This window comes from Sturnira hondurensis, unplaced genomic scaffold (genome assembly GCF_014824575.4).
Source record: "Sturnira hondurensis isolate 20B ecotype Veracruz unplaced genomic scaffold, ASM1482457v3 Scaffold0022215, whole genome shotgun sequence".
NCBI classification, from domain to species: Eukaryota; Metazoa; Chordata; class Mammalia; order Chiroptera; family Phyllostomidae; genus Sturnira; species Sturnira hondurensis.
This window is the reverse complement of record NW_028094846.1, coordinates 9,085,746-9,110,568: the sequence shown is the minus strand read 5'-3', so window position 1 is coordinate 9,110,568 and position 24,823 is coordinate 9,085,746. Positions and strand designations below refer to the sequence as shown.

Sequence of the window (24,823 nt, the reverse complement as noted above, 5' to 3'; positions counted from 1 at the left end):
ATCACCCGTTTGTGTGGTGCGACTGAACTTCGCAGCCATGAACCCTGGAGGAAGGGACCAGGTCTTCCAGGGCTTCACCATCACCGGTGGTGTAGAAACTGAATCACTGTCCATCGGTAGTGATGTTTTCTAGTGCTTTCAATTAAATTCCTGATGTTTTATAAAAATGTGCCACCTAGGAAAAGAAAATAGGTAGAATTTTTTTTTCATTGGAGCAACAATTGCAGGCTCTTACAGTGCGAGGTAAACAAAGGTATTTGGGAGTGGCGAGAACATTTTGTATTAAACCAAAACATCTGTTGTTTAACAGATAATTTTAGTTTTTTTTTCCCTGGAAGCACTATTTTTACATGTAAATGGAGGGTCTAGATTTATACAATATGTGTATATTTCTTAAAATCTGTTATCTTTTCCACAAATTTTTTATACAAAGAGTAAGGGAAGGAGGGTAGTTAGGGAAGACTTGTAAAACATAACTGTTCCCTTTCAAAACCACCACCACAAGATAGTATCTTGTATTTTTATAAGACAAATTGCCAATTCTTTTTGAGATTTTTTTTTTCATTTTGAGAAAACTGTTTTCCCTATTAATTTCTGGATTTGGTCAGTGACTATAAATCACAACTAAATGTGTCCTTTTTATGTGACCTCTATCTTGGTATATTTTCAGCAAGTAGTTTCTCTTATGTTTAGGAGATAGTGCCATTTGCTCATTCTTCATGGTCTCGCAGCTCTGCGGTTTTGCCCCTCCCAGGAGCTGTCCATCCGTCCGTCCGTCCGTCCCTGCCATCGGCTAAAATGCTGCTTGTGTACTGAATTCCAACGAATTCCAACGGTTGAACTCACTGCGAATTCCTTTCTCTCCTCTGTCTTTCAGAAGCCCTGCACCGCCCCTATGGCTGTGATGTTGAACCCCAGGCGCTGAACGAGGCCGTCAGGTGGAGCTCCAAGGAGAACTTGCTGGGAGCCACGGAGAGTGACCCTAATCTCTTTGTTGCACTTTATGATTTTGTAGCGAGTGGTGATAACACACTTAGCATCACTAAAGGTGAGCTTCTGAGTAAGATCCTTTCACTTTTCATTTCTATTCATGGTTAGGGAATAAAGGTTCAGGATGAGGTTTTAAATAGGAGTGGATACACCAAGTTAAGAAGACAGGCCTCCATTCAAGGACTCTTACTTACTCTTAAACAAAACTTTTATGCGTATCAGTTTTTTAAGTCCAGCCAGATTCATCAAAAGCAGAAACGCTTAAAACCGAGTTCCTCAAACCCGGGTGGAAGTGCGTCCCAGAGCGGGTGTGGTATGTGTGTGCCCATGCCGGGAGGCCGGGGAAAGAGGGTGCGTTGTCTCCTGGCCTCGTTTCTTTAAAGGTTCTGGGTAGCTTGGGCTTGGGTGGTGAGGGGATGTGTGTATGGTGTGTGTTTGTGCATAGGGAGGAGATTTTTACCCACAATTTTAGGATAAAACAAAGGACATCATAGAAATGTTATACTTTGCAGTAGTTTCTTTGGGCTCCAGCAGGCCCTTGTACCTTGAGTGATACTTCAGTGGAGAAGTCTGTGGACCTCTGATTCAGAACATTCTTTCCTAGGTAAACTTGCATGTCAATATTTTCCAAGATAGCCCAGTCACCGAGGAAACATCGATAGAGAAAGTTCGTTGAGTCCTCTGTCACCAGTGACGGCAGCCACTAGTGTCTCTCAAGGAGTGGGGTCTCCTTTACCTGTAGGGGGTCAGTAAGGGGGTCTAGTAAAACCCGTGAAGTGCCAGGTGTTTGTATCGGGTTCTTCTGTACAATGATGTCATGCTAAAGCTATTTTATTATTTTAAAGACAAGAAAATACATTTAAAAAATACAGTACTTTTTTTACTTCCTTTTTCTTTGAAGGTAGCATTTTGTCTGGATTAAAAGAAGTTCTCCCAGGGTTCCTCTGTCAGTAGGGCCAATATTTTCTATTTCCACCAGTCCACACCCCTGTCAGTTTCCTTCCAGAGTAGAAAACTCTTCCCCTAACTTCCAAGAAGAGAGGAAGACAGACAAAAACCGGGGGTGTCTCGCCATACCCTAGTTGTGATGACCTGTCACTGCCAGTTCTTGAGAAGGAAGCAGCGGTGTAGTTAGTAAACTGCCTCGCGTTTACTTCTTCCGGCTTTTGTGGAGTAAAATAGAAAAGCTACAGAGCAAGTTTTATTTCTTCTTTCTAGCAGTGTGAGGTTTTTCCCCCCGTGCATTTCCACCACCATACAACTCACACTCCTACCTATCTGTGCATATGTATGTTTTGTACATATAATTAAAATGTGTGTGAGTCCATACTCTTGTGTTTTTTCTCATTGAGCGTCACACATGCAGGTGTCTTGGGTGAGATAGCGGGGCTCACAGGAGCTTATCCCAGTAGACATTTTTGTAGGCTGCGAAAAACGTTAGATGGCTGCCAGAGGAACGATTTTGAGTTTTTCCTCAATAGTTTTTGCCTCATAACTACTGGACATGTGCTTTTGATTGATTTGGTTTTTCCCTGCTGCCTGCATTGAAAAGTGGGTGTGAACTTGGTAGGAAGGCTTGCATCTCTCAGAGTTAGGGACCCGTGGCCTTAGAATAATTGTTTCAAGTATCAGGTTTTGCTAGTGGCAGCTCTTTCGTCTTCCCGTTCTGTCCGGGCCACAAGTGCAGGGGCAAGGTGCCTGCTGGTGGAGCCCGAGGTCGTCGTTCTGGCTCTGGCGGCGCAGTCAGGGATGTTGAAGTCAGTGGCAAAGATAGTCTGAGTAACTCGGATCTTTTGTTCCAGCCTCAGACTCAGGTTCCTTTCCCACACACTAATTTTAGAGGGCTGGGTAGGAATGACTCATTCTTGGGGGGGAATGGGAGGGAAACCGGGGAACTATAACTATTTAAAGCTTGAGTCCTGGAAAAGATTGTGCTTTGGGAGTCCTCACTGCTTGTCTCCCATCCTCCAAACAGTTTTCTTTCTGAAAACATTGCTGAAAGGTCTGTGGTCTGTGCTCTTGAGTTTTTACATTGATGGTTTTGTTGCCTTGGTGTCGAGTGAAATTTAGAAATAGTGTTGTTTCATTTAGAAATAACATTCGGTTGCCCATGGCTTATCTCTAATTAATCCTCGATTGCCTGTTAATATTACACCATGTGTAAGAGACATTCCTTTACAAACTGTTTTGGGGGGGAAATGAATTTTATTTATTTTTTTGAAGGGTGAGACTGTGTCATTTTCCAGCCATACGAGTAACTGTATATCCTTGTATTTCACCTTACTACCATACATGGAGTTTTTTAAAGAGATTTTTTTTAGTTGGTGTAAAAATCTCTTAAGACCTGTGTGTAGTAAATGCCAGAGTGCCGCCTTTAGCTGTGCTGCTTTGGTTTAAGGTGCAGGGTAAGATCAGTGAGGATGTAATGAAAGTCAGGTTTGTTTTCACTATTTAGAAAAATTGGTTGGTATGAAAGTTTCCTGATTCATTTTTCAGTGCCTTTAAAGTTTGACAACAGACTGCGTTCATTAGAGATAAAGTCATAACATCTTCTCTTTCACTCTGTGATGACTTTGACGGCTAGGTGAAAAGCTGCGAGTCCTTGGTTACAACCAGAATGGCGAGTGGAGTGAAGTTCGCTCCAAGAATGGCCAAGGTTGGGTGCCAAGCAACTACATCACCCCCGTAAACAGTCTGGAGAAACATTCCTGGTACCACGGACCTGTGTCCCGCAGCGCCGCCGAGTATCTGCTCAGCAGTTTAATCAATGGCAGCTTCCTGGTGCGAGAAAGTGAGAGCAGCCCCGGGCAGCTGTCCATCTCGCTCAGGTATGAGGGCCGTGTGTACCACTACAGGATCAACACCACCGCAGATGGCAAGGTAAGGCTGGCGGCCACCTGCGGGGTGGGCTGGTGGTGCTCTCTGGAAAGTACACCCAGAATGAGTGAGGATGCAGTTTTTACGTCTGACATGAAAGAAGATAATCACTGATGGGAGTTTGAGCACTTTCTCATGTTAGAGGGAACTTTCTCTTTTCAAAAGAATGTGGTGATGGAAATCTAAAACAGTCCTGTATTATAGCCCTGACTGGTGTGGCTCAGTTGGTTGGGTGTTGTTTCACAGAATGAAAGGTCGCTGGTTCAAGTCCCAGTCAGGGCACATTTCTGGGTTGTGAAATCGGTTCCTGGTAGGCGGGGCACATACGAGAGACAGCTATTTGATGTATCTCTCCCTCCCTTGCCCTCTCTCTAAAAAACAAATAAAATCTTTTTATTTATTTTTAAAAACAAATTTAAAATAAAACAGTATTATATTAATGGTTTCATGATGAGCTACATGTAAAGAAGAACAGTGAAGGAAATTGCTGGGTAAGTTAGCTGTTCTAATCATTAACATATAAATAGACAAATATACATCTAATGCATTGTAAAGAATTTATAAATTACACATTATATCTGAAAATTATAAATGTCTACCAGAAAGTTCACAGAGTAAGAATTTAGGCTGTAAGACCAGTATTGGTCTTTGATATTTGTTAGTGTAAATAGATGAGTCACTTAGCCGTTCACATTTTGGGAAGACCAGCTGGTTTGAATGGTTGTGTTGGATGGAGCTGTTTCGCTTTAAAACTGTAAAGCGTGGGCTCATGGCGAACTTCCGTTGAACAGGAAGTGTAGGCTTCCAATCTGTGCTTCTTAATCCCGGTCCCTTTTCACCCATGGCCCCATCTCCCCTCCCATCTGGCAACTATCAAAACATTCTTTGTATCTGTGATTCTGTTTCTGTTCTACTTGTTTGTTTATTTTATTCAGACTCAATTGTTGATAGATATGTATTGCCATTTTATTGTTCATATTTTTGATCTTCTTAAAGACGACCCTTTAACACTTCATATAATACTGGTTGGTGTTGGTGAACTCCTTTAGTCTTTTTCCTTATGAGGGAAGCTTTATACTTCAGTTCTAAATGGTGCTTTTGCTGGGTAGAGTAATCTTGGTTGTGGGTCCTTGCTTTTCATTACCTTGAATATTTCTTGCTGATCCTTTCTAGCCTGCAAAGTTACTTTTGAGAAATCAGCAAAGTCTTATGGGGTCTCCCCTGTAGGTAACTAATTGCTATACTCTTGCTGTTTTTAAGATTCTCTCTTTTCCTTAAGCCTGTGGCATTTTAAGTATGAGTATCTGTGTGAGCTTCTTTGGGTTCTTCTTGTTTGGGACTCTGTGTGCTTCCTGTACTTGAACTTCTTATTTCCCTAACCAAGTTAGGGAATTTTTCTTTCCCTAATTTTTTTAAAGGTAGAGAACACTAGCTTTTTTAAAAAAGATTTTATTTATTTATTTAGAGGGAGGGGAGGGAGGGAGAAAGAGAGGGAGAAACATCAATGTGTGGTTACCTCTTACTTGGCCCCCACTGGGGACCTGGCCCACAACCCAGGCATGTGCCCTGACTGGGAATCAAACTGGCGACCCTTTGGTTTGCAGCCTGTGCTCAATCCACTGAGCTATACCAGCCAGGGCCTTTCATTATTTTTTCAAGTAAGTTTCCAATGTCTTGTTCTTTTTTCCTTCCAGCACCCCTATAATGTGAGTATTAGAACGCTTGAGGTTGTCCCAGAGGCCCCTTTCACTATCCTCATTTTTTTAATTTCTTTTTCTTCTTGTTCTTATTGGTTGTGTTTTTGCTTCCTTATGTTCCAAATTGCTGATTCAATTCTCAGCCTCATCCACTCTATTGTTGATTCCCCTGTAGATTGTTCTTTGTTTCAATTGGTTTATCCTTCATTTCTGACTGGATTTTTTTTCTTAATGCTTTTAGGTCTTCATTTAAGTTCCTTGAGCATCATTATAACCAGTGTTTTGAACTTTGCATCTGATAGATTGCTCTTCTCTATTTTGTGTAGCTGCTTTTGTGGAGTTTTGTTCTGTTCTTACATTTGGGCCATGTTTCTGTCTCCTCATTTTGGAAGCCTCCCTGTGCTTGTTTCTATGCATTAGGTAGAGCTCCTACATCTCCCAGGCTTGGTAGAGTGGCCTAATGGAGTAGGTGTCCTGTGGGGTCCAGTGGTGCCCTATCATTCAAGCTGGGTACTCAAGGTACATCGACTCTGTGGGTTGTGTACATCCTCTTGTAGTTGAGCCTTGATTGCTGTTGGCACGTGCAAGGTCAGCCACCACCTGTGTTCTGTCCAGGGACTCACACCACTAGCTACAAAGTGATCTGCAGACGCCTGCTGCTTGTACTACTGGGTTTGGAGTTAGATGCCCAGGAGGGGCCAAGCTTTGAACCAAGGTCAGCTGCTGCTAGTGCCAAGCCTGGGCCATCCTAGAGTTGTGGGGTTCACTGAAGCTAGGTGCTTCTTGTTTGAGAGAATTTAGGAAAATCTGAAGCATAGGCCAAGATAAGCTATTCATACGGAAAAGCCACGAGAAACAGCTTGGGTGGGTCTGAAAGTTGGGTGGGGCAGGGCCTAAGGGAGTCACCAGGGTGGGGCAAACAGTGTGAGCCAGGTTGATGGAATCTCAGAAATGGCTCCATGGCTCTGCCAGGGGAGGGCTCAGAGAGGACTGGATGGGTCTCTGCCAGCCGTTCTGTCTGGGAGAGAGCTGCCCCCAGCTCTCACCCTGATGCCAGACACTTCATCTTCTCCATATGTCTGTGATGCCTTTCAGTTTGCTGCCCACGCTCTGGAGCTCAGAGGGAGTGAGTGCGGGTGAGTCTGTGTGCAGGCCCTTTAAGAGGAACTGCCTGGGATTCCCACAGTTTCTGCCTTCCACAGTCTCAGTTCCCACTGGTTATTACAGCCAGAAGTTATAGAGACTTCTCTTCCTAGCACTGGGACCCTGGGCTGGGGGGACTGGTGTGGGGCTGAGACCCCTCACTCCTGAGATATCTCCCAGGATATCTCCCTTTTTATCTGTCACACGTGGGTGTGGGACCAGCCCATTCTGTGTCTCCACCCCGCCTGCCAGTCTTGATGTGGTTTCTTCTGTAATTCAGTAATTGTGGGACATCCATTTAACTCATTTTCTGATGGTTCTGAATGCTAGTAGTTCTGTAGTTTAATTGTACTTCTGATGTGGTTGTGTGAGGTGTTGGGCTGTGTTTACCTACACCGCCATCTTGACTGGAAGTGTCCCATATTGTCTCTTGACAAAACCAAATAGAATGAGATAAGGAATAATGTGGGAGAGACCCAGCAGCTCCACTTAGTGGTTGTCTACCCACAGAAATGAGTACACGTGTGTTCAGAAGGCATGTACAGGAATGTTCATAGCAGCTCTAGTTGTAATAGCCCCAAACTAGAAACTCTCAACTGTCTAGCACTAGTTGACTGAATTAATAAATTGTAGTATATTTATAAAATGCAGTCTCGTACAATAAAGATGAACACAGTATTGATCTGTACACATCAGGAAAACTGTGGCCCTGCAGCTGCCTGCTTTGGTACATAAAAATTTATGGAATGTAGCCACACCCATTTGTTTGCGTATTGTCTATGACTGCTTTCTCATTATCACAGCAAATGTGAGTAGTAGCGGCAGATGTGCAGTGGCCACAAGTCTAAAGTATTTACTCTCTGGCCCTTTACAGAGGAGCATGCTGATCTCACACACGTAAAGCTGAGTGAAGGGTTTGAGTTTGCAGGGTGGGGGCATGGGAATGACTGCTGTGGGGATGGGGTTTCTCTGGGGGGATGAAAAGTTTCTAGAGTTAGATAGGTAATGGTTGGGTGGCCCGGTGACTATACTGAAACTGCTGAGTTATACACTTGAAATGGTGTGTTTTATGATATCTGAATTGTATCATAATAAAAAAATTTGAGCAGTCGAGTTTATAAACAGAAGCCCTGGACAAGTAGATACTTTCTGACTGGATTAACAATTTAATGCTATAAAATACTATGTGAATCTCTTAAAATTCTGACATTCTGCAGCTTGTACAAGACATGCTGGGTTTTTTATGTTTTACTTCTGCCTTAAGGTTTAAGTTTTTAAAATGTATTTTTGCCCTTAATTGTTAGTTTGATGAAAACTCTGCTTTTAAAATCCTCACTTAGTGGGTTCTAATAAATTAAACTTGGGAAAAAAAGTGGAGTGAAAGAAAGCAGACACAAAACATGTATTGGATGCCCCATTTGCATGGAGTTCAGAAGCAGGCAAAGCCCATCTAAGGTGTTCACGGTCAGCAGCGCGGCCCCTTTGCAGGGCAATTAGCTGGGAGAGCAGGAGGGGGGAGCCACTGGGTGCTGGCGAGGTTACGGTTCTCGGGTGGGAGATATTAGCATGGGTGAGTCCATTTTATAAAAACCAGCAATTCTCCACTTATTAATCGTATACTTTGCTGTACACAATAAAAGTTTCTTCTTTAAAAAAATAGCTCCTTTGGTAGATAAGACGCAAAGACTATCTTACTTTATACTTACTGCCTATGGCAAATTAACTACTGTTTTGTTAACAGAATCTCTGAAAAGCACATCCTAATTAAGTAAAAATTGTAAGCTATTTGAATACCCTTGCTCTACCCCCCAAAATTTCAAGTTATGTTCTGTGCAAAATTCTGCCGGGGTATTTGATAAACTCACAGGAGGCCAAGTTCCCTCTTGCTTACTTTAATCAGAGAATCTCTTCCTTTGTTTGTCTAATGTACTTGGGTTCCACAGTCTTCATGCTTAAAGAGTACTTGAAGTGCAGTGATCTTGGTGATCCAGAGAGGTGTCTTGGAAGTTTTTTCCCAGGACTAGAGCAAACAGGAAGCACGGGAAAAGTGCCTGAAGTAAGATTAAACTGAGTGAAGTTCTGTGTGTTCCCTTGCCATCACCATCTCGTTCTTTCATGGGCGTCCTAGCTTTGTATCTTCAGACCAGTGGAGCAATGGGCTTTTACACAAAAGCTTTCTGGTCTCTGTCCGAGTTGGTTGAGCTTCTCCCCTGCCTTTCCCACCAGGTGTACGTGACCACCGAGAGCCGCTTCAGCACCTTGGCGGAGCTGGTCCACCACCACTCCACAGTGGCTGACGGGCTGGTGACGACATTGCACTACCCTGCCCCCAAGTGTAACAAGCCTACGGTGTACGGCGTGTCCCCCATCCATGACAAGTGGGAGATGGAACGAACAGATATTACCATGAAGCACAAACTTGGGGGTGGTCAGTACGGAGAGGTTTACGTTGGCGTCTGGAAGAAATACAGCTTGACAGTTGCTGTGAAAACACTGAAGGTGGGTTGCTGAAAATTACAGTTTTCAGGCATCTTTTTCTTTTGCGCTGAATCATTGGAAGATATCAGTGTGCCCTTCTTTAACTCTGGAACACTTGCCACCCACTGGTGCCAAGCACATCAGCAAATTGTGATGATCAGCCTTCGTGCCATTGCTGACAGTGCAGGGACAGGTTAGTCACTGCAGCGCAGCAGAGCCCACGTGCAGGGAAGGTCTGTGTGTCTGTCTCTCCTCCCTTCTCCCTCCCGCTGTCTCCCTTCCCCTTCCCTCTCTCTCCTTTATTCCTCTCCTTTCCCCTTCTCCCTCTCTCCCCTTTGCCTCTTGCTCCTCTATCTTTGTGACAATAGATCACTTCTTGTTCTTAATATTCACAGAAGTCTTTTTCCTGGTGCCATGCTCTCTTTAAGCATCCTGGTACCAAAATACAGGCTTGTCACTCATCCGCTCTCTGCAGGTTCTCCTGCGTGCCTCTGGCTCGGCCCTGTCACTTGTGAAGGCTGCTCTTCAGCTTTGAGTCATGGTCTGCTCTCTTTAGCAAGCATTTGTTAAGCGCATTCTGAGTGGAAACAATATTTAAGGCCTTGCAAATGTGCAGTGCTCCCTAGGGAATTGGTCAGGAAGACAAACATGTAAACAGCTAACTGTTCTGTCTTCTCTTTCAAAGCTGAGGTATCTCAGGAAGTAAAATAACAGAACTGAGTTATTCAAGTCTCAGTGTGTGTTTCAGTTGTGATAAGATGTGATGATGAATTTTGCTAAGTTTTACTTGTTTCAAATATTGGATAAATTTAAGGACATTTTCCTTTTTTAAGATTTTCTTTCTTTTTAGAAAGGGGAAGGGAGGGAGGGAGGGAGAGAGGGAGAGAAACATTGGTCAGCTGCCTCTCACACACCCCCAAATGGGGACCTGGCCCACAGCCCAGGCCTGAGCCCTGACCGTGAATCAAACCTGTGACCTTCCAGTTTACAGGCTGGCACTCAATCCACTGAGCCACACCAGCCAGGGCAACATTTATCTTTCCTAATTGGACTTCTGTAGAACAAATTAGGTTATGATAAAATTTCTTAACATGTGTGTTAAAATATTCAAAAGGTGTCCCTCCCTCTCTTTAAAGTCAGCGTTAACGAAGGGGCGTGTGGATTGCATTCGTGGCAGGGGCTCAGACAGGACATGAAAACTCATTGAACTGATGGCTAGTGAGACTGTTTTAAATATTGTCGATCTCACTCTCGATCTCTTTTTCTCTCCCTTGTCCCTCCCTATGCCACTTTTTTCCTTTGTACTGAATTTATTGGGCTGACACCGGGTAACAAAATTCTGCAGGTCACAGGTGAACAGTTCTCCAGCACATCATCTGTACCCTGTACGGTGTGTACCGCCCCCCGTCAGGCCTCTGTCCATCACCAGCTATCCCCCAGCCTTTCCCCCATCTTTGCTGCAGTCTCTATACTGTTGTCCGTGTCTGTGAGTTTTGTTTCTCTTTTTTGCTCAATCCCTTAACCCCCAGCCTCCCCGCCACACAGCTGTCAGCCTGCTCTCTGTGAGTCTGTCTCTGTTTTGCTTGTCAGTGCGTTGGATTCCACATATGAGTGAAAAAGATGCCCTCATTTAAAGCTTTATGATTGTGAGTTGACTCAAGTGGTTAAGATGGGCGTTTGTCCCTCTTTTTTCCCTTTTTATCATTCCCCCTTTCCAGGAAGATACCATGGAGGTGGAGGAGTTCCTGAAGGAAGCTGCGGTGATGAAGGAAATCAAGCACCCGAATCTGGTGCAACTGTTAGGTGAGGAGTCTTGCCTTAACTGCGGGTTCCTCAAAGATGCTTGTCCCCAACTCCGTTATCTCCGAGTCCTCCTCTGAATCACCACGGGAAAAGCATCAAGTGTGAATTGACTTCAATAAGTGGCTGTTACTTTAATTAGCAATCTCTGTGTTTAAAAGTTGCCCAAGAAACTGGCCTGGACTGATTGTATAAAATGGCCCAGTTTGTGGTGATTGCCCCAGATTCAAAGTTCAGAATTATTCAGAGGGATTACAAATCAAAAACTTTCACAAAATAAAGAGACCTTAAACAAAGCTGTTGACAAGAAGCACAGTCCACATGTGCCCACACCCATCGGTTTACCTTACAGGCGGGACTGCCGCGCTCTGCTAGGTTGGTTTCTCAGCTGTTCAGGACACAAAGGAGCCAGCGTCTGCACCCTTTGCCCTTTTCAAAAATAGGGTCACTTTCTTCGGTGTTCAAATTGAGCCAAACTGTCCCAAAGGAAATAATTTCTTGTTGGTTCTTTACAGGGACTTTGTCAAGTATTTGACTATGGTAACAATTATAATCTTTTTTCAAAGCCCGGTTACAGGCTGGTCTCACATAGTCAACATACGCACAGTTGCGGTTCTTTTCAGATAAGCATCGTTAGCATGCAGTTGGGAATGAGAATCATAGGCATACAACAGAGAACTCTTCAAATTTTGGTCTTCCTGACCCTTTATGGAACTAATTCAAGTGACTCTGCCTTTGCCCAAATAGCAAATACTCAAGTGCATGTGAGTTTCCAGAAACATCTAATGGAAGTAGAGACTCCTTATAAACCATCTTTTAACTTGGCTGAATCATTTTCAGAGACTGTGATGGCGGGAAGGGAAGATTATTGCCCGTTAGATTTTGAAAGGTGTTGATCACTTTGGCCGTGTGGTCTGGAATGTTGGCCACATGGTGCTAACACAAGCCGTATTCCTGAACTGCCAGGCGTGTGCACTCTGGAGCCTCCGTTTTACATCGTCACGGAGTACATGCCGCACGGGAACCTGCTGGATTACCTCCGAGAGTGCAGCCGGGAGGAGGTGACGGCGGTCGTGCTGCTCTACATGGCCACGCAGATCTCGTCCGCGATGGAGTATTTGGAGAAGAAGAATTTCATCCACAGGTGGGTAGAGCCTGGCGATGGCTGACAGTTAACCACGAGGCCACCTTGCTTGGCCTGCAAATAAAGGGAAGGATGTGAGAACTTCCCAGAAATCTTCAGCTGATTCAGGAAAGTCATTTTCCCTTTCACAGGGCCCATTATGATGTCATTTCCAACTTAAACAAACCTATGTACTCTGATTAAAATATTAATGAGGGGCCTGTGCTCTTCTCAAAACAAAAAGCTCTTTATTTTGCTCAGGACTGTATTCAGTAGCCTTTTGCTTCATTTAGTGGTTAATCTGAAGAACAGCTTTCTGTCTTAGTAAAGAACTGAAACCTTGGAGGAAGCCTTGGTGTCTGTTGCTCCCTCTGCAACCCGTCCCAGTGTGCGGGTGACCTGTGGACAGCATGGGTTCGAATGTGAGGATCTGCTTGTGCACAGACTTTTTCCATAAATACAGCACTGTAAATGTATTTTTTTTCTTCCTTATGATTTTCTTGATATTGTTTTCTCTACCTTACTTTTTTGTAAGAATACAATACATCATACATATAACATATAAGATGCGTGTTAATTGATTGTTAAGGGTAAGGCTTTCTCTGGTCAGCAGTAGGCTATTACTAGTTAAGTTTTGGGGAAGTCAGAAGTTACACATGTATTTCTGGCTGCACAGGCATGAGCTGGGTGTGGGGTTGGTACCCATAAGCCCCACATTGTTCAAGGGTCAACTGTGCTCATGAATAGGAACCCGTTTTCTGAAGCCTGCTTTATTCAGGCGTCGTGTAATTGCCTCTTGACGCACACAAGTGATACATAGTTAGTGGCTTTCTACCATGTTAGCGACTGTCATAAAACAGCACCGTATCTGTCAGCACTGAACCTGTGAACTCTGCGTGGAGCACAGACAAACAAGATGAGAGCATGCACGGTCACTGTCCTCACTGTCCAGATGGAGTCACACCAGGGTTCTCTTCCCTGCAGAGATCTTGCCGCTCGGAACTGCCTCGTGGGGGAAAACCATGTGGTCAAAGTGGCTGACTTCGGCCTAAGTCGACTGATGACTGGAGACACCTACACTGCTCACGCTGGAGCCAAGTTCCCTATTAAGTGGACAGCCCCGGAGAGCCTTGCCTACAATACCTTCTCGATTAAATCTGACGTCTGGGGTGAGGTTGGGAGGGGCTTCTTCCTGCATGCGTTGCTTCATTTTCTTTGTAAATGCTCTTAACGCTCTAGAGTTTCTTTTTTACATGACCAGTATCTTCTGTCTTCACCCCACCCTCCTCAATCATTTATTAAATACCATCTACCAGGCGTTGAAGCGAGGCACATAGCATAGGAAGAAGTGTAAAGAAGAAAGTAACAAACAAAGCCCCTGCTCACAGAGCTCACAGACTAGGTCTCGTACCGCACCGGCCTTCTAAGGCCCCCCTCTCCATGAAGCGCCCCATTTCCCACACGAGGCGTCGGTGCTCATTTCCAGAGCCCTGGGGCACACGGAGCAGCCTCCCCCTCTCAAGGCAGGCCTGCTAGGGAGGCCTGCTGGAGTCTCCCCTAGAATGTATCCCGGTTTCCGCTGCCACGAGAGCTGTGTGATTTAGCGGAGGCTCGTGAACTGAACCGATCCGAAGGGTTGGGTGGTGGGCCAATGGAAATAGTTGTAGGAGTCCAAGTCACTCTATCCAAAATCTCAAACTCAGAAATAACCTCGGACAAAATTGAGCAAATTCTTTTTTCTAGGGTGAGTTTTGAATGAGTTCATTTTTTTGTATTTACTCCTCAACTGTTAGCTGACATATAAAAAACTGTGAAACTCATTAAGTAGATCATAGATTGTTCTCAGAATAGTTTGATTATGCCCCAGACTTCATGTATGGTCATAATTTATTCTCCTTCATTGTAATAAAGGACATCTAAATAAAAGATGGGCAGTATAAAGAAAACCATCTTGGCGTTGTATCTGAAGTGTTCCTGTAACAGATATCTTAGAAGGACAAGGCACACTGTAAGACTTAGAAGGTATAATGTGGGTAACTGTTACCCAGTATTTGAAAGATAATTACCTAACGGTATAAAATAAGTAACGATTCAGAGACAAAACATTAAGCTCCTTTTTGTCATCCCTCTTGTAGCTTTTGGGGTGCTGCTGTGGGAAATTGCCACATATGGAATGTCACCGTACCCAGGCATCGACCTGTCTCAGGTCTATGACCTCCTGGAAAAGGGGTATCGGATGGAGCAGCCTGAAGGATGCCCCCCCAAGGTTTATGAACTTATGAGAGCATGTGAGTATTTTTGCATATTTTAATTTTGAAGGTCTGAGTCAGCAATTCAGGGAGATTAGCCAAGTTGGAAACACTCCCCACCCATCCCCCGCCCCGTTGTTGTTGGATTGGCTTTAACTTCATGGCCTACAAAGTGCTGGCCGCTGCCCAGCCAGTCAGTGTGTCATGCGCTGTGCCCGGGAGTCTCACTGAGATCCTGAGAGTCGATGTCTGGGGATGAAACAGCGGGTCAGTCTCCCAGAATCACGTGCACATTTAACAGGATGAGATGAAATTGGGCATGGAGCATAGTGGGGAGGACTGCCTTCGAGGAGGTAAAAAAGGATTGCTAAAGAGTAAGGGGAACATTCAGAAGTTACCTCTGTGATGAGTAAACCAGGCCTCTGACTTCTTGAAGATGGGAGAAGTAGGAAGGTGGCAGTGAATTAAGTTCCGGTTGTGTCTGAGTATAAATCTTATTTTCTCATTGAGCATGGGCATTGCCTGCTGCCCTGTCTTTGTCGAAAAAGAACTCCCAGCTCCTCCTCTCTGGTAGCCTGTTTTGTTTCTGAATATGGGCAGCTTGTGATTTCCAAGGTTAGAGTAATTTTCCAGAGGAAGAGAGTGTGCCGTTTTCTAAACTGCCTCCTCACCCCTCCTCGTCCCCGTGGTAGAGGGAACAGGAGCTGAGGCTGCGTGGGAGAGCCTGGCCTGGGGAGTGGGTTCACGACCCCCGAGTCGGACTGCGAGGCCGCCGCCACGCTGTCCTTGTGAACGCGCTGTAGCTCTGCCTGCGTGAGCAGGTGTCTCAATGTGGGGCTCTGTCTCAGGTGGGCCCTGGGTATTCGATTTCTGCAGGGAGCTCTCTGTACTTCCTCCCTTTGTTCCCTAGGCTGGAAGTGGAGCCCCGCCGACAGGCCCTCTTTTGCTGAGACACACCAAGCTTTTGAAACGATGTTCCATGACTCCAGCATTTCTGAAGGTGGGAACCTGCCGGTTTGCTGGCAGCGGCTGCCTCTGGGGGTTGGTGGTGAGAACATTTCAAAAATGACGGCCTCTGTGGCTTGGACTCCGTTTCAGGATGTCGAACTCATTTGGGGCCTTCGTCATTCTTGTGCTGCTTCTTTTTCCCCCCTATTTTTATTTCTTTATATGTTTCTATCATATCGTTTGTTTGTAATGCTGAAATTGTATTTTAATTACAAATTCAGTCTCTTCATGAAGAGAACAAGTTCAGTAGTTCTTTAAGCATTAACGTGGGGAAGAGAAGAGGGAGAGAAACGAGCGTGGAAAATGCTCCAGCTCTTTGGACTGGACCTACGACGGCAGAACCGAGTCATCAAAGCAATGGCCAGAAATTTACTTCTGGATATAGATCTTAAGGAAATAATTAAGGGTGTAAACAAAGATTTAGCTACAAGGTTGTTACATTATAATACAGTTTATAATATTGAAAAATTAAGAACCATTTAAATATCTAGTGGGCTGTTAATTATACCCATGCAATTAAATACCTAAATTAATTCTTAAATGTATTGACATAGGAGTTTAGTGTGAGCATGCGAAGTTAGGCTGTGAGCAGTGAGAACCCTTTTCTTATCTGGAAAAACAAGGATATGAACACGTACAGGCAGTTTCCAACTTTGGTGTATAATGCCTCTCTAAAATTATCGCAAAAGTACCTGCAGAAGGCAAGCAATAAACTGGTTATGAAGACTCTTTCTAGAGCTAAAATCACAACATGTTGGTTATATATACTTCCCTACTAGACACTTTGATATAGTTCCAGAATTTTATAAATTTGGGGGGAATTTATAAAATTTTACAAAAAATTTTTTCCTTTCCTAATTGAATGCAGAACTCACTGCTTAAGTTCAAGTTTAAAAATATTGGAAGAGAAAGTGAGGCAAGTCGATTTTTGTAGCTTCCTTTGGTGCATTGTCATGTCTTGGGGAGAAGAATGGGGAAGAACAACGGCTGTCTGTCACAGAGCCCTCTGTCCTCGCGTGCCTTCCTCCCGTGGTGTCGGAGCGGCAGAAGTCACGATTGTCGTCCCAAAGAGCAGGCTCCCTTTCTCTGATACTTCTGTGCCAACTTTTAGCTTCTGTTTAATCCTCAGTTAAATATTTCCCCTTCTCTTGAAAATGCTATAGTCTCTTAGAAAGTCAGCCCTTATCAATTTTCAAACCTAATTTCAATTCACAGTTGCTAAATAAGAAATTTAACATTATTCAACCCATATTTTACTGACATTTAACCTGTGGCAAGGACTGTACTAGGTCTGAGGACACAGAGATAAGACACAGTTCCTACCTTAAAAGAATGCACTTATTCCTTATAAATGAAGGAAACTGAACTCAGACTTTCTTGAGGATTAAGAGGAGGATTAACTGGCTCATAACCAAACTGTGGGAAAGCTGAAAGGTGCTAACCTCAGGTCAGTTGGAGCCATGGACTCAAGTAGCTTCAGGTTTCCCTCCTTCCTAAAGCCACCCCCACCCGGTATCTCTTCACCTTTGCTTGTGTCCATCTCATCCTCAGAATCCTCCAAGTGCCTTGGACATGGTTGTCAGCGTCCCTGAGGTCACGTTAGTCTCCCAGCTGCTGTGTACAGTGGCAGATGGAAGGGATCCCATTGCATAGGCTTGGGTGAGGTGCCATGTACCCACTCTTGGGGCATGTTTTTTTAAAAACAATTACCCAAAAAGTAGTGCAATCATGAAATTTTACAGTTTTATTGATCCTACTGGCTTCATTTCTGTTTAGGAATGAATAGAAATTATGTCTTTGCTAAAGTGAAAGCCACAGAACCCATGGCCAGCTGTAGTCAACAGGGTTTACTGATGGGCGAACCCTTTTTCAGGAGCCTCCTTTACTTCAGTTGCATGGAATGTATCTGTCCTCCTTTTTAGTACACGGTGCAACCGAAAATAAAGGTATCTGCAGACATTTGTCTGCTCTGTTCAGCCCCTGAACAGGGACTCTGTGAGTGAGGACAGCAAAGTGATGAGTGGGCATACGAGGCCCTGTTCGGTGTCTCTCTTCGACAGAGAAGAACAGAGTGGAGCAGTGACACCCTCTGTGTGCCTGCCCCAGAGTGGTGACAGTTAACTCACACAGAAAACCCCGATAGCACGGAACTGGCACGCATGCAGAAGAACCGGAACTCGTACACAATGCTGATGGGAGAGTAGATTGGTACGGCCAGTTGGGGAGACAGTTTGGCAGGAAAAAGCTGAATTTGTACGCACCCTGTGCCCGCCAGTCCTGCTCCTCAGTGTGTGCTCCGTAGCTGCAGGCAGTTGTAGAGCAGAAGACACGGCAGGATGCCCCTAGAGACGTACTCGCAATAGCCGGAAACTGGACACACTCAGAGGAGGACGGGTGAGCTGTGGCGTGTTCCCACATTCAAACTGTGCGCAGGAGTGAGAAAACCCTGCCACGTGCAACACCGCGATGGATCCATAAACATAACGTTTAGCAAAAGAAACCAGACAAAGAGTGCGTACTCTGTGACTCTACACATTTTAGGACCCTGTCCTCCAGTTCTCTCGCAGTTGTGTCTTTTCTGAAAAGAACTTCGCTCTGCCAGGATGTCAGTTTTATCGGCCTCCTTGTCTTCCTCACAGAGGTTGCTGAGGAGCTGGGGAGGGCTGCCGCCGCCTCATCTGTCGTCCCCTACCTGTCCCGATTACCTATGCTTCCTTCCAAGACCCGGACGCTGAAGAAGCAGGCAGAGAACAAGGAGAATATCGAAGGGGCCCAAGATGCCGCGGACAATTCTGCTTCCAGTTCAGCACCAGGTATGAGCCCCTGGGCAGGCAGAGTCAGGCTGCCTTGTCTGAGGACCCCGCGCTGCTCCCAGGCCCACGTCCCCGCCCGTCTTCCCGAGGCGCATGTAGCTGGCATCTGCTTCCCCGACCACGCTCGTCCTCGGGCAGGAGTCCTGGCGCACCCCATGCAGTCTGCCTCCCACTCCATTTCCTTAACTCTCGCCTCCCAAGTGCTTACCACCTGGGCACTTCTGGCAGACACTTCTTCAGTGAGGCTGATAGTGAGGCCAGGTGGTTTGTAGAGAAGAGGTGAAGGCCCAGGTGACGATCAGCAGGGCATGTCTTCCCATCTCTGTCCCACATCCCATTTGGAACACTGATCAGTGTGAAATGGTAACGTATCTGTTAGTTGCCTGAGCCCTGCTGCCCCCTGACGTTTGATAGATGCTGACAAAACTCATAATGCAGCCTTAATAACTCGATGGAACGGAGTGCCTTCTTGCATTTCACATTACTGATTGGCTGTTTCTCATCAGGGTTCATTAGAAGTGCACAGGCCCCCAGTGGGTCCCCAGCACTGCCTCGAAAACAAAGAGACAAGTCACCCAGCAGCCTCTTGGAAGATGCCAAAGAGACGTGCTTCACCAGGGATAGGAAGGGGGGCTTCTTCAGCTCCTTCATGAAAAAGAAAAACGCTCCCACACCCCCCAAACGCAGCAGCTCCTTCCGAGAAATGGAGAATCAGCCCCACAAGAAATACGAACTCACGGGTAACTTCGCATCTGTTGCTTCTCTGCAGCATGCTGATGGGTTCTCTTCCACTGCTGCCCAGCAGGAGGCGAATCTGGTGCCCCCCAAGTGCTGCGGGGGGAGCTTTGCACAGAGGCACCTCTGTAATGACGACGGTGGCGGGGGTGGGGGCAGCGGCGCTGCAGGGGGCGGGTGGTCTGGCATCACAGGCTTCTTTACACCACGCTTAATCAAAAAGACACTGGGCTTACGAGCAGGTAAACCCACAGCCAGTGATGACACTTCCAAGCCTTTTCCAAGGTCAAATTCTACATCTTCCATGTCCTCAGGGCTTCCAGAGCAGGATAGGATGGCAATGACCCTTCCCAGGAACTGCCAGAGGTCCAAACTCCAGCTGGAAAGGACAGTGTCCGCCTCTTCTCAGCCAGAAGAGAATGTGGACAGGGCCAGTGACACGCTTCCCAAAAAATCAGAGGAAGGTGTCGCTCCAACCAGGGAGAGACCAAAAGCCAAACTTCTGCCCAGGGGAGCTGCAGCTCCTTCTCTCAGAACCCCCTCTGGGGATTCAGCCATTGCAGAGAAGGACCCCCCAGGGGTGGGGGTGGCTGGAGTGGCGGCCGCCCCCAAAAGCAAGGAGAGGAATGGTGGGGCACGGCTCGGCGTGGCTGGGGTCCCAGAGGACGGTGAGCAGACAGGCTGGTCCCCAGCTAAGGCTGCGGCCGTCCTCCCAACCACTCACAACCACAAAGTGCCCGTCCTTATCTCCCCCACTCTGAAGCACACCCCAGCCGACGTGCAGCTCATTGGCACAGACTCTCAGGGGAATAAATTCAAGCTCTTGTCTGAGCATCAGGTCACATCCTCTGGAGACAAAGACCGACCCCGACGGGTAAAACCAAAGTGTGCCCCGCCCCCGCCACCTGTGATGAGACTACTGCCACACCCGTCCCCAGACCCCGCAGAGGAGCCTGTGTCGGAAACGCAGGAGGGAGGGAAGAGGGCAGCCCCGGGGGCAGCGCCCGTGGGCGGGAAAGCCGGGAGACCTGCGGCGCCCCCCCCTCAAGTGCCTCTGCCCACGTCTTCCATCTCGCCCACCAAAATGGCCAACGGCACAGCGGGTGCTAAGGTGGCCCTGAGGAAAACCAGACAGGCAGCTGAGAAGGTCTCGGCAGACAGGATCAGCAAGGAGGCCCTGCTGGAGTGTGCGGACCTGCTGTCCAGTGCGATCTCGGAGCCAGCGCCCAACAGCCAGCTGGTGGACACCGGCCACCAGCTGCTCGACTACTGCTCGGGCTACGTGGACTGCATCCCGCAGACTCGCAACAAGTTCGCCTTCCGCGAGGCCGTGAGCAGACTGGAGCTCAGCCTGCAGGAGCTGCAGGTGTCCTCGGCCGCCGCCGCCGCCGCTGGGGCCAACCCCGTCCTCAATAACTTACTGTCGTGTGTGCAGGAAATCAGCGATGTGGTGCAGAGGTAGCCATTGTCGGCCTAGTGGGGAGACGCACACGATTCCCAGGGGAGGGGGGAGGGACTTGTTTTCCTGTGTTCTTGTTTTCGAAAAATGAAAGACTGATACTTGAGTGTGTCCATGTGAAGTACCTCAGCTCTCTGAGATCTCACGTTTACAGGTTCATCTCACAGAACAGGAAGCAGCACTCCTGGGAGAGGGAAAGCTGACGGGCCGGGCGCTCGTGGCCAGGGCCGGAGGCTGCACTGGGGCATCGGGGAGCGGGTGCGTGTGCTGCCGTTCTTACCGGGACTGGTGCCAGGTGGTGAGGCGGGGCTGCCCCCAGCCGTGCCACGGGCCTGTGCACAGGACAGGGCTAACTGCGGGCTGTGGTGGCTACCAATGGTGGTGACGCTCCGCTTCACCCAGCAGATTTGGGGGTCCAGACAAAGGGGAGCTGGGAAGGTACAGAGTGACGTTTCTTTTGTTCAAGGCTCTTGGAAGCATCTGTCAGCCTTGCTTCCACAAGGTCACCACCGCAGTAGGAGCTGCAGTTTGGAGTGCTGGAACTACAAAGCCAGCCCTGTCTGCACGCTGCTGACCTGTTTTCACTGGTGTTAACTGGTGCAGGTGGGAAAGAATGCTAGGATTTTGAAACCCCTTCCCAAAGTCTCACGTTCATCAATAAGCCATTTCTCCCGGTCTCGTCTGTTACTCCCTAATGGACCGGACGGGCTTCCTGCTGGCTGATGCCCAACCGTGCACTGTAGGGTCGGGGTCTCTGTAGTGGTCCTTCCCTACCTCCTGCTGCGCAGGCCATCTTCCCTCAGTCCTGGCATCAAGCAGGCATTGACCAACCTTGACTCTGAAGTTCATGGTCATGGGCAGGTCCTCACAAGGGAGTCCTTTTCTGGCGTACTAGTCAGGGCCTTGGGCAGCTGTGTATTTCTTCATCACCAAAAATACCCAACAAAGGGGCTCCCCTCAAAAGCCCACAGCCAGGCCCAGAGGTCTGCAACTGAGGTGGAAGCTGGTTTGGTCCTAATGGCCATTTCCCTGCACCTTCCCTTCCCTTCCCACTTTAGACCCAAACCAGGTGGGAAGTACAGAGAAGCACAGTCATTCTCTCTGGATTTTTGATGGGTTGCCCCAAGTTACTCTCACGTGCTTTTCTCCTTGCACATGCCTGCCCCCCATCTTTGTGCTTGTTTGTAAAGGTTACATTGGGAGTAGTCTTTGATGTTTATTCTAATATCATGTTAAGAATGTTTGATTGAAGGAGCACATCATTTCCAGGGAACGCCAATTAGATCCTAGAAACCTAATGACTTAACCCTCAGATACGTTTTGCCTCTGAAAGAGTCCTTTTTCTTCCCTGCTCATTTAGAATGATGGGAGTTAATTAGGATTGCAGGGAGCTGAATCTAATTGGTTAGATACTATTAATATTCTCAGTATCAGGTCCAGTCCCAGTTACTACTTCATTCTGTTTTTAAAGCTTTATGACCCCTCCCCCAAGGAGAACCCAACACCAGAAAGTAAACACACACATTGTTTTTCCCTTCCGAAGGAAAATTAACTTTAGGCAGATTGGAATTCAGCATTGATGGGCAGTGAATTGTCTTCTTGCCTCAGTCTCTGGCCCACCGTCGAGCCATTGCCCCATCTGTAAATCCGTTAAGTGAGGACAGTGATACCAGCCCACCCCAGGCACTCAACCCACATGGGGAGGCGTGTCCTCCGAGCACCGCCTGGAAAGCTCTGGGGTGCGGGGTGGTTACCGTGAGTGGCTTTTCATTCTCTTCTTTGCTCAGCAGCAAATCATGAAATTTTGAATTGTTAAGATTATATTAATTGGGCTAGAATACTAAGAGGGAAAACCTATGTTTTGGATGGAGTTTGGCATTTTTGAGCAAGGAGGAAACTTAGTTTTCATTGGAAAGAAAGGAAACCTTGATTCTTACCATGGCAGCTCAAGAGGAGGCCCAGGCCAAGAGGAGGGTTGGAAGGGAGGAGTCCGTGCTGGGCATTCCTTGCTGGGGTCGGCGGTCCGTTTCCTGGGGTGCAGCACAGGCAGCTGGTGATGTGGTTGGTGTCCTTGTCGCGGCTGGAAGAGAGACCCAGTCCCCGTCAGCGTGGCTGTAGAAGCCACCAGTCCCACTCCCACCCCCTTCACCATGTACTTCCATAAACTTGAAAGTGTTTTAGCAATTAGCCTTTGAAGGGTGGGGCAGGGAAAGCTAAAACTTTAGAATATTTTATGCTGCTTTTTAAGTTTATCCCTGACGTTGTGGGATGCAAGTTGAGGGATTATAATTGTTTTTCAGGGGCTTTTCCCCCCCTCAGCAAGGGATCTTTCCTTGAGAGCTCTGAAAATAAGCCTCGGAGGGTCACTACTGAGTGTATTTACGCCCCCCGGTTTCTTCCCGCCGAAGAAGAGTCTGGAGGGTGGGGGCTGTGTTTTACTCAGGGGCAGCACCGGGTTCTGTCTTGCCTACAGTAGGTGCTCAATAAGTTAACGAGTCGAGTTTTCGCAACACTGTCAATAGTAGCATTGATTTTTGCAGCATCCCCCACGCCCGTCCACGTGATGCTTGAACTGTGGAACTTCAGGACTGGAGGGCTCAAGGTGAAGGTTAAGAGGCACTGTCAACTTAGGAAAGTACGATTTGTTGGTAGGTTTTTCCTTTTTCTACTTGAAAAGGTCCAAATTAAAAAAAAATAACTCGTGTAAGTTTAAAAGTTTGAATTCAAAGCAAAAACTGCTTCTAGAAACTAAAAATGTAGTTAATTCTATCTGGCTTAAAGGCGAAGCAGAGAGCGGGAGCCAGAGCACTTCTGGAACGTGCTGAGGACTGTCGGGTTTCATACCCGTGCACACACAGCCTTTGGCTACCACAGCTCGAACCCTTCCATGCGCAGAGAACACCGTCTCGGTTTAGATCTCTTACCTTAAAATGCGGTGTCTTGTGTGGCATAGTAAATCTTCATTATGCTTTACATGAAGTATTTTCTTAAAGGGCTTTGTGTAAAATTAAAATGTGTATATTTTCCTACACACTTCCATCCTGATTTTCAGAGATACAGCCTTAAAAAAGAAAACTGGCCCTAAGGAAAGCCTGTCATTGTTTTTCCAGATGACTTCTGTACATTGAGGTCTTTCTTGGAGCCCCTCCCCAGCTGCGTTTTGGGGTTTAAATTAGAATTTTCTTATCATTCAGTTGAAAGTTGGCTAATAGCACCCAGTTGATGAAATACGACGACGGCTGCAGCACAGCCCCCATTTGTTTCACTAGGGCCGTGGAGCGTTTGAGTTGAGAGGCCGTGCAGGTCGTGACCAGGAGCCCAGACTCTGCGGCCAGTCTAGGGGGCAGGTCACTCCCCTTCCTGGGCCTTAGTTTCCTCGTTGCAGAGCAGGGATGATAATCGTAACTACCTCGGAGTTGTCCTAGGGATTTAATGATAATGTATATAAGATGCTTCGCTTGAGTGCCTGACACGTACTGAGCACTCCGTAAGTGCTAACTGCTACTAGAGTTGTTACTAATAAACTTAGTCCAGTGGGTCTTGGCCAGGAATGTGCGACAGAATCCCCTGTGGGTAAGAAGACAGACAAAAGAAAGAATCTGATGCGTCGATCAGAATTCCCAGTGGGTGAGGCCTCGGCCAGTGTTCCCCCAGAATCCCTCCCGGTTCCCAGCACCCAGTACCCAGCACTGTCTGAACACTGTTAACACCCTTTACAGCTTCAGAAATGGGAAGAGAGGACGGTGAAGTCACCAGCCCATGATCTCAGCAGTTCCTTAGTGGCAGAGTCCCGGCTAGAGTTGGGGCGTCTCTGTCCTTCCTGCTGCCTTGAGACCCTGCCGAAAACGTGGCTCAGGTCGACAGTCAGTCAGCAGGGTGCCGTGCACTTTCTGGGGCACACGCTCGGGACTGGAGTGCCCCGCGGGGGCGGCGCCAGCAGAGCGGGCCTCTGCTAGAGCTCTGACTGAGAACGTCGTGCGGGTCGTCCTTCGGGACATGCCTGGCCGCCCGGCAGTCGCACTTTGTGACAGAGAAACGCCAGCTTCAACTTTAACAAACCTAGTGCTACATTCCTTTTTCTTAAGAAAAAAACAAAAACAAAAAACACTTTATTCTGTGCCATTTGAATGACTGAGATGGTGTATATGAAAGCACTTTGAGGAAAAGTGTCAAATGTACTATAACTGTGAGGTTGTGTTAGTGATGTCTATTGGCAGTGAAACCAGTTGGCTACAGGCTGACGGACACACAGACTCTACGTGTGGGGGCCCTGAGATTGCAGACGGCCCTGCAGTGTGTCCCCTCTGCGACAGCAGTCCCTCTGTGCTGTGGCGTTCATGAACATGAAACTGCTCACTGACTACCTGCAGGCACAGTAAGTATTTCACTAGATTGTAGCTCAGTGCTAACAACTCCAGAAAACTAGGGACCAACGTTCTGGTTTAATCATA

General features: G+C 47.0%; 1 protein-coding gene across 13 annotated transcripts in view; it reads left to right on the top strand.

Annotated features, from left to right (window-relative positions):
- The window catches only part of ABL2 (ABL proto-oncogene 2, non-receptor tyrosine kinase), a 91,932-nt gene extending 67,453 nt beyond the window's left edge, over positions 1–24,479 (top strand). For 4 of the 13 annotated variants that reach the window (XM_037035206.1, XM_037035203.1, XM_037035210.1 and 1 more), the window contains 11 exons: positions 878–1,048; positions 3,575–3,870; positions 8,934–9,206; positions 10,531–10,575; positions 10,904–10,988; positions 11,952–12,129; positions 13,093–13,277; positions 14,244–14,396; positions 15,268–15,357; positions 18,005–18,178; positions 18,685–24,479. In XM_037035206.1, coding sequence (XP_036891101.1) covers positions 878–1,048; positions 3,575–3,870; positions 8,934–9,206; positions 10,531–10,575; positions 10,904–10,988; positions 11,952–12,129; positions 13,093–13,277; positions 14,244–14,396; positions 15,268–15,357; positions 18,005–18,178; positions 18,685–20,375 — 3,341 coding nt within the window. In that variant the 3' untranslated portion in view covers positions 20,376–24,479. The remainder of the gene's footprint in view (positions 1–877; positions 1,049–3,574; positions 3,871–8,933; positions 9,207–10,530; positions 10,576–10,903; positions 10,989–11,951; positions 12,130–13,092; positions 13,278–14,243; positions 14,397–15,267; positions 15,358–18,004; positions 18,179–18,684) is intronic. The other 9 variants (XM_037035214.1, XM_037035212.1, XM_037035215.1 and 6 more) reach the window with 4 other exon arrangements.
- Positions 24,480–24,823: the final 344 nt, after the last annotated feature.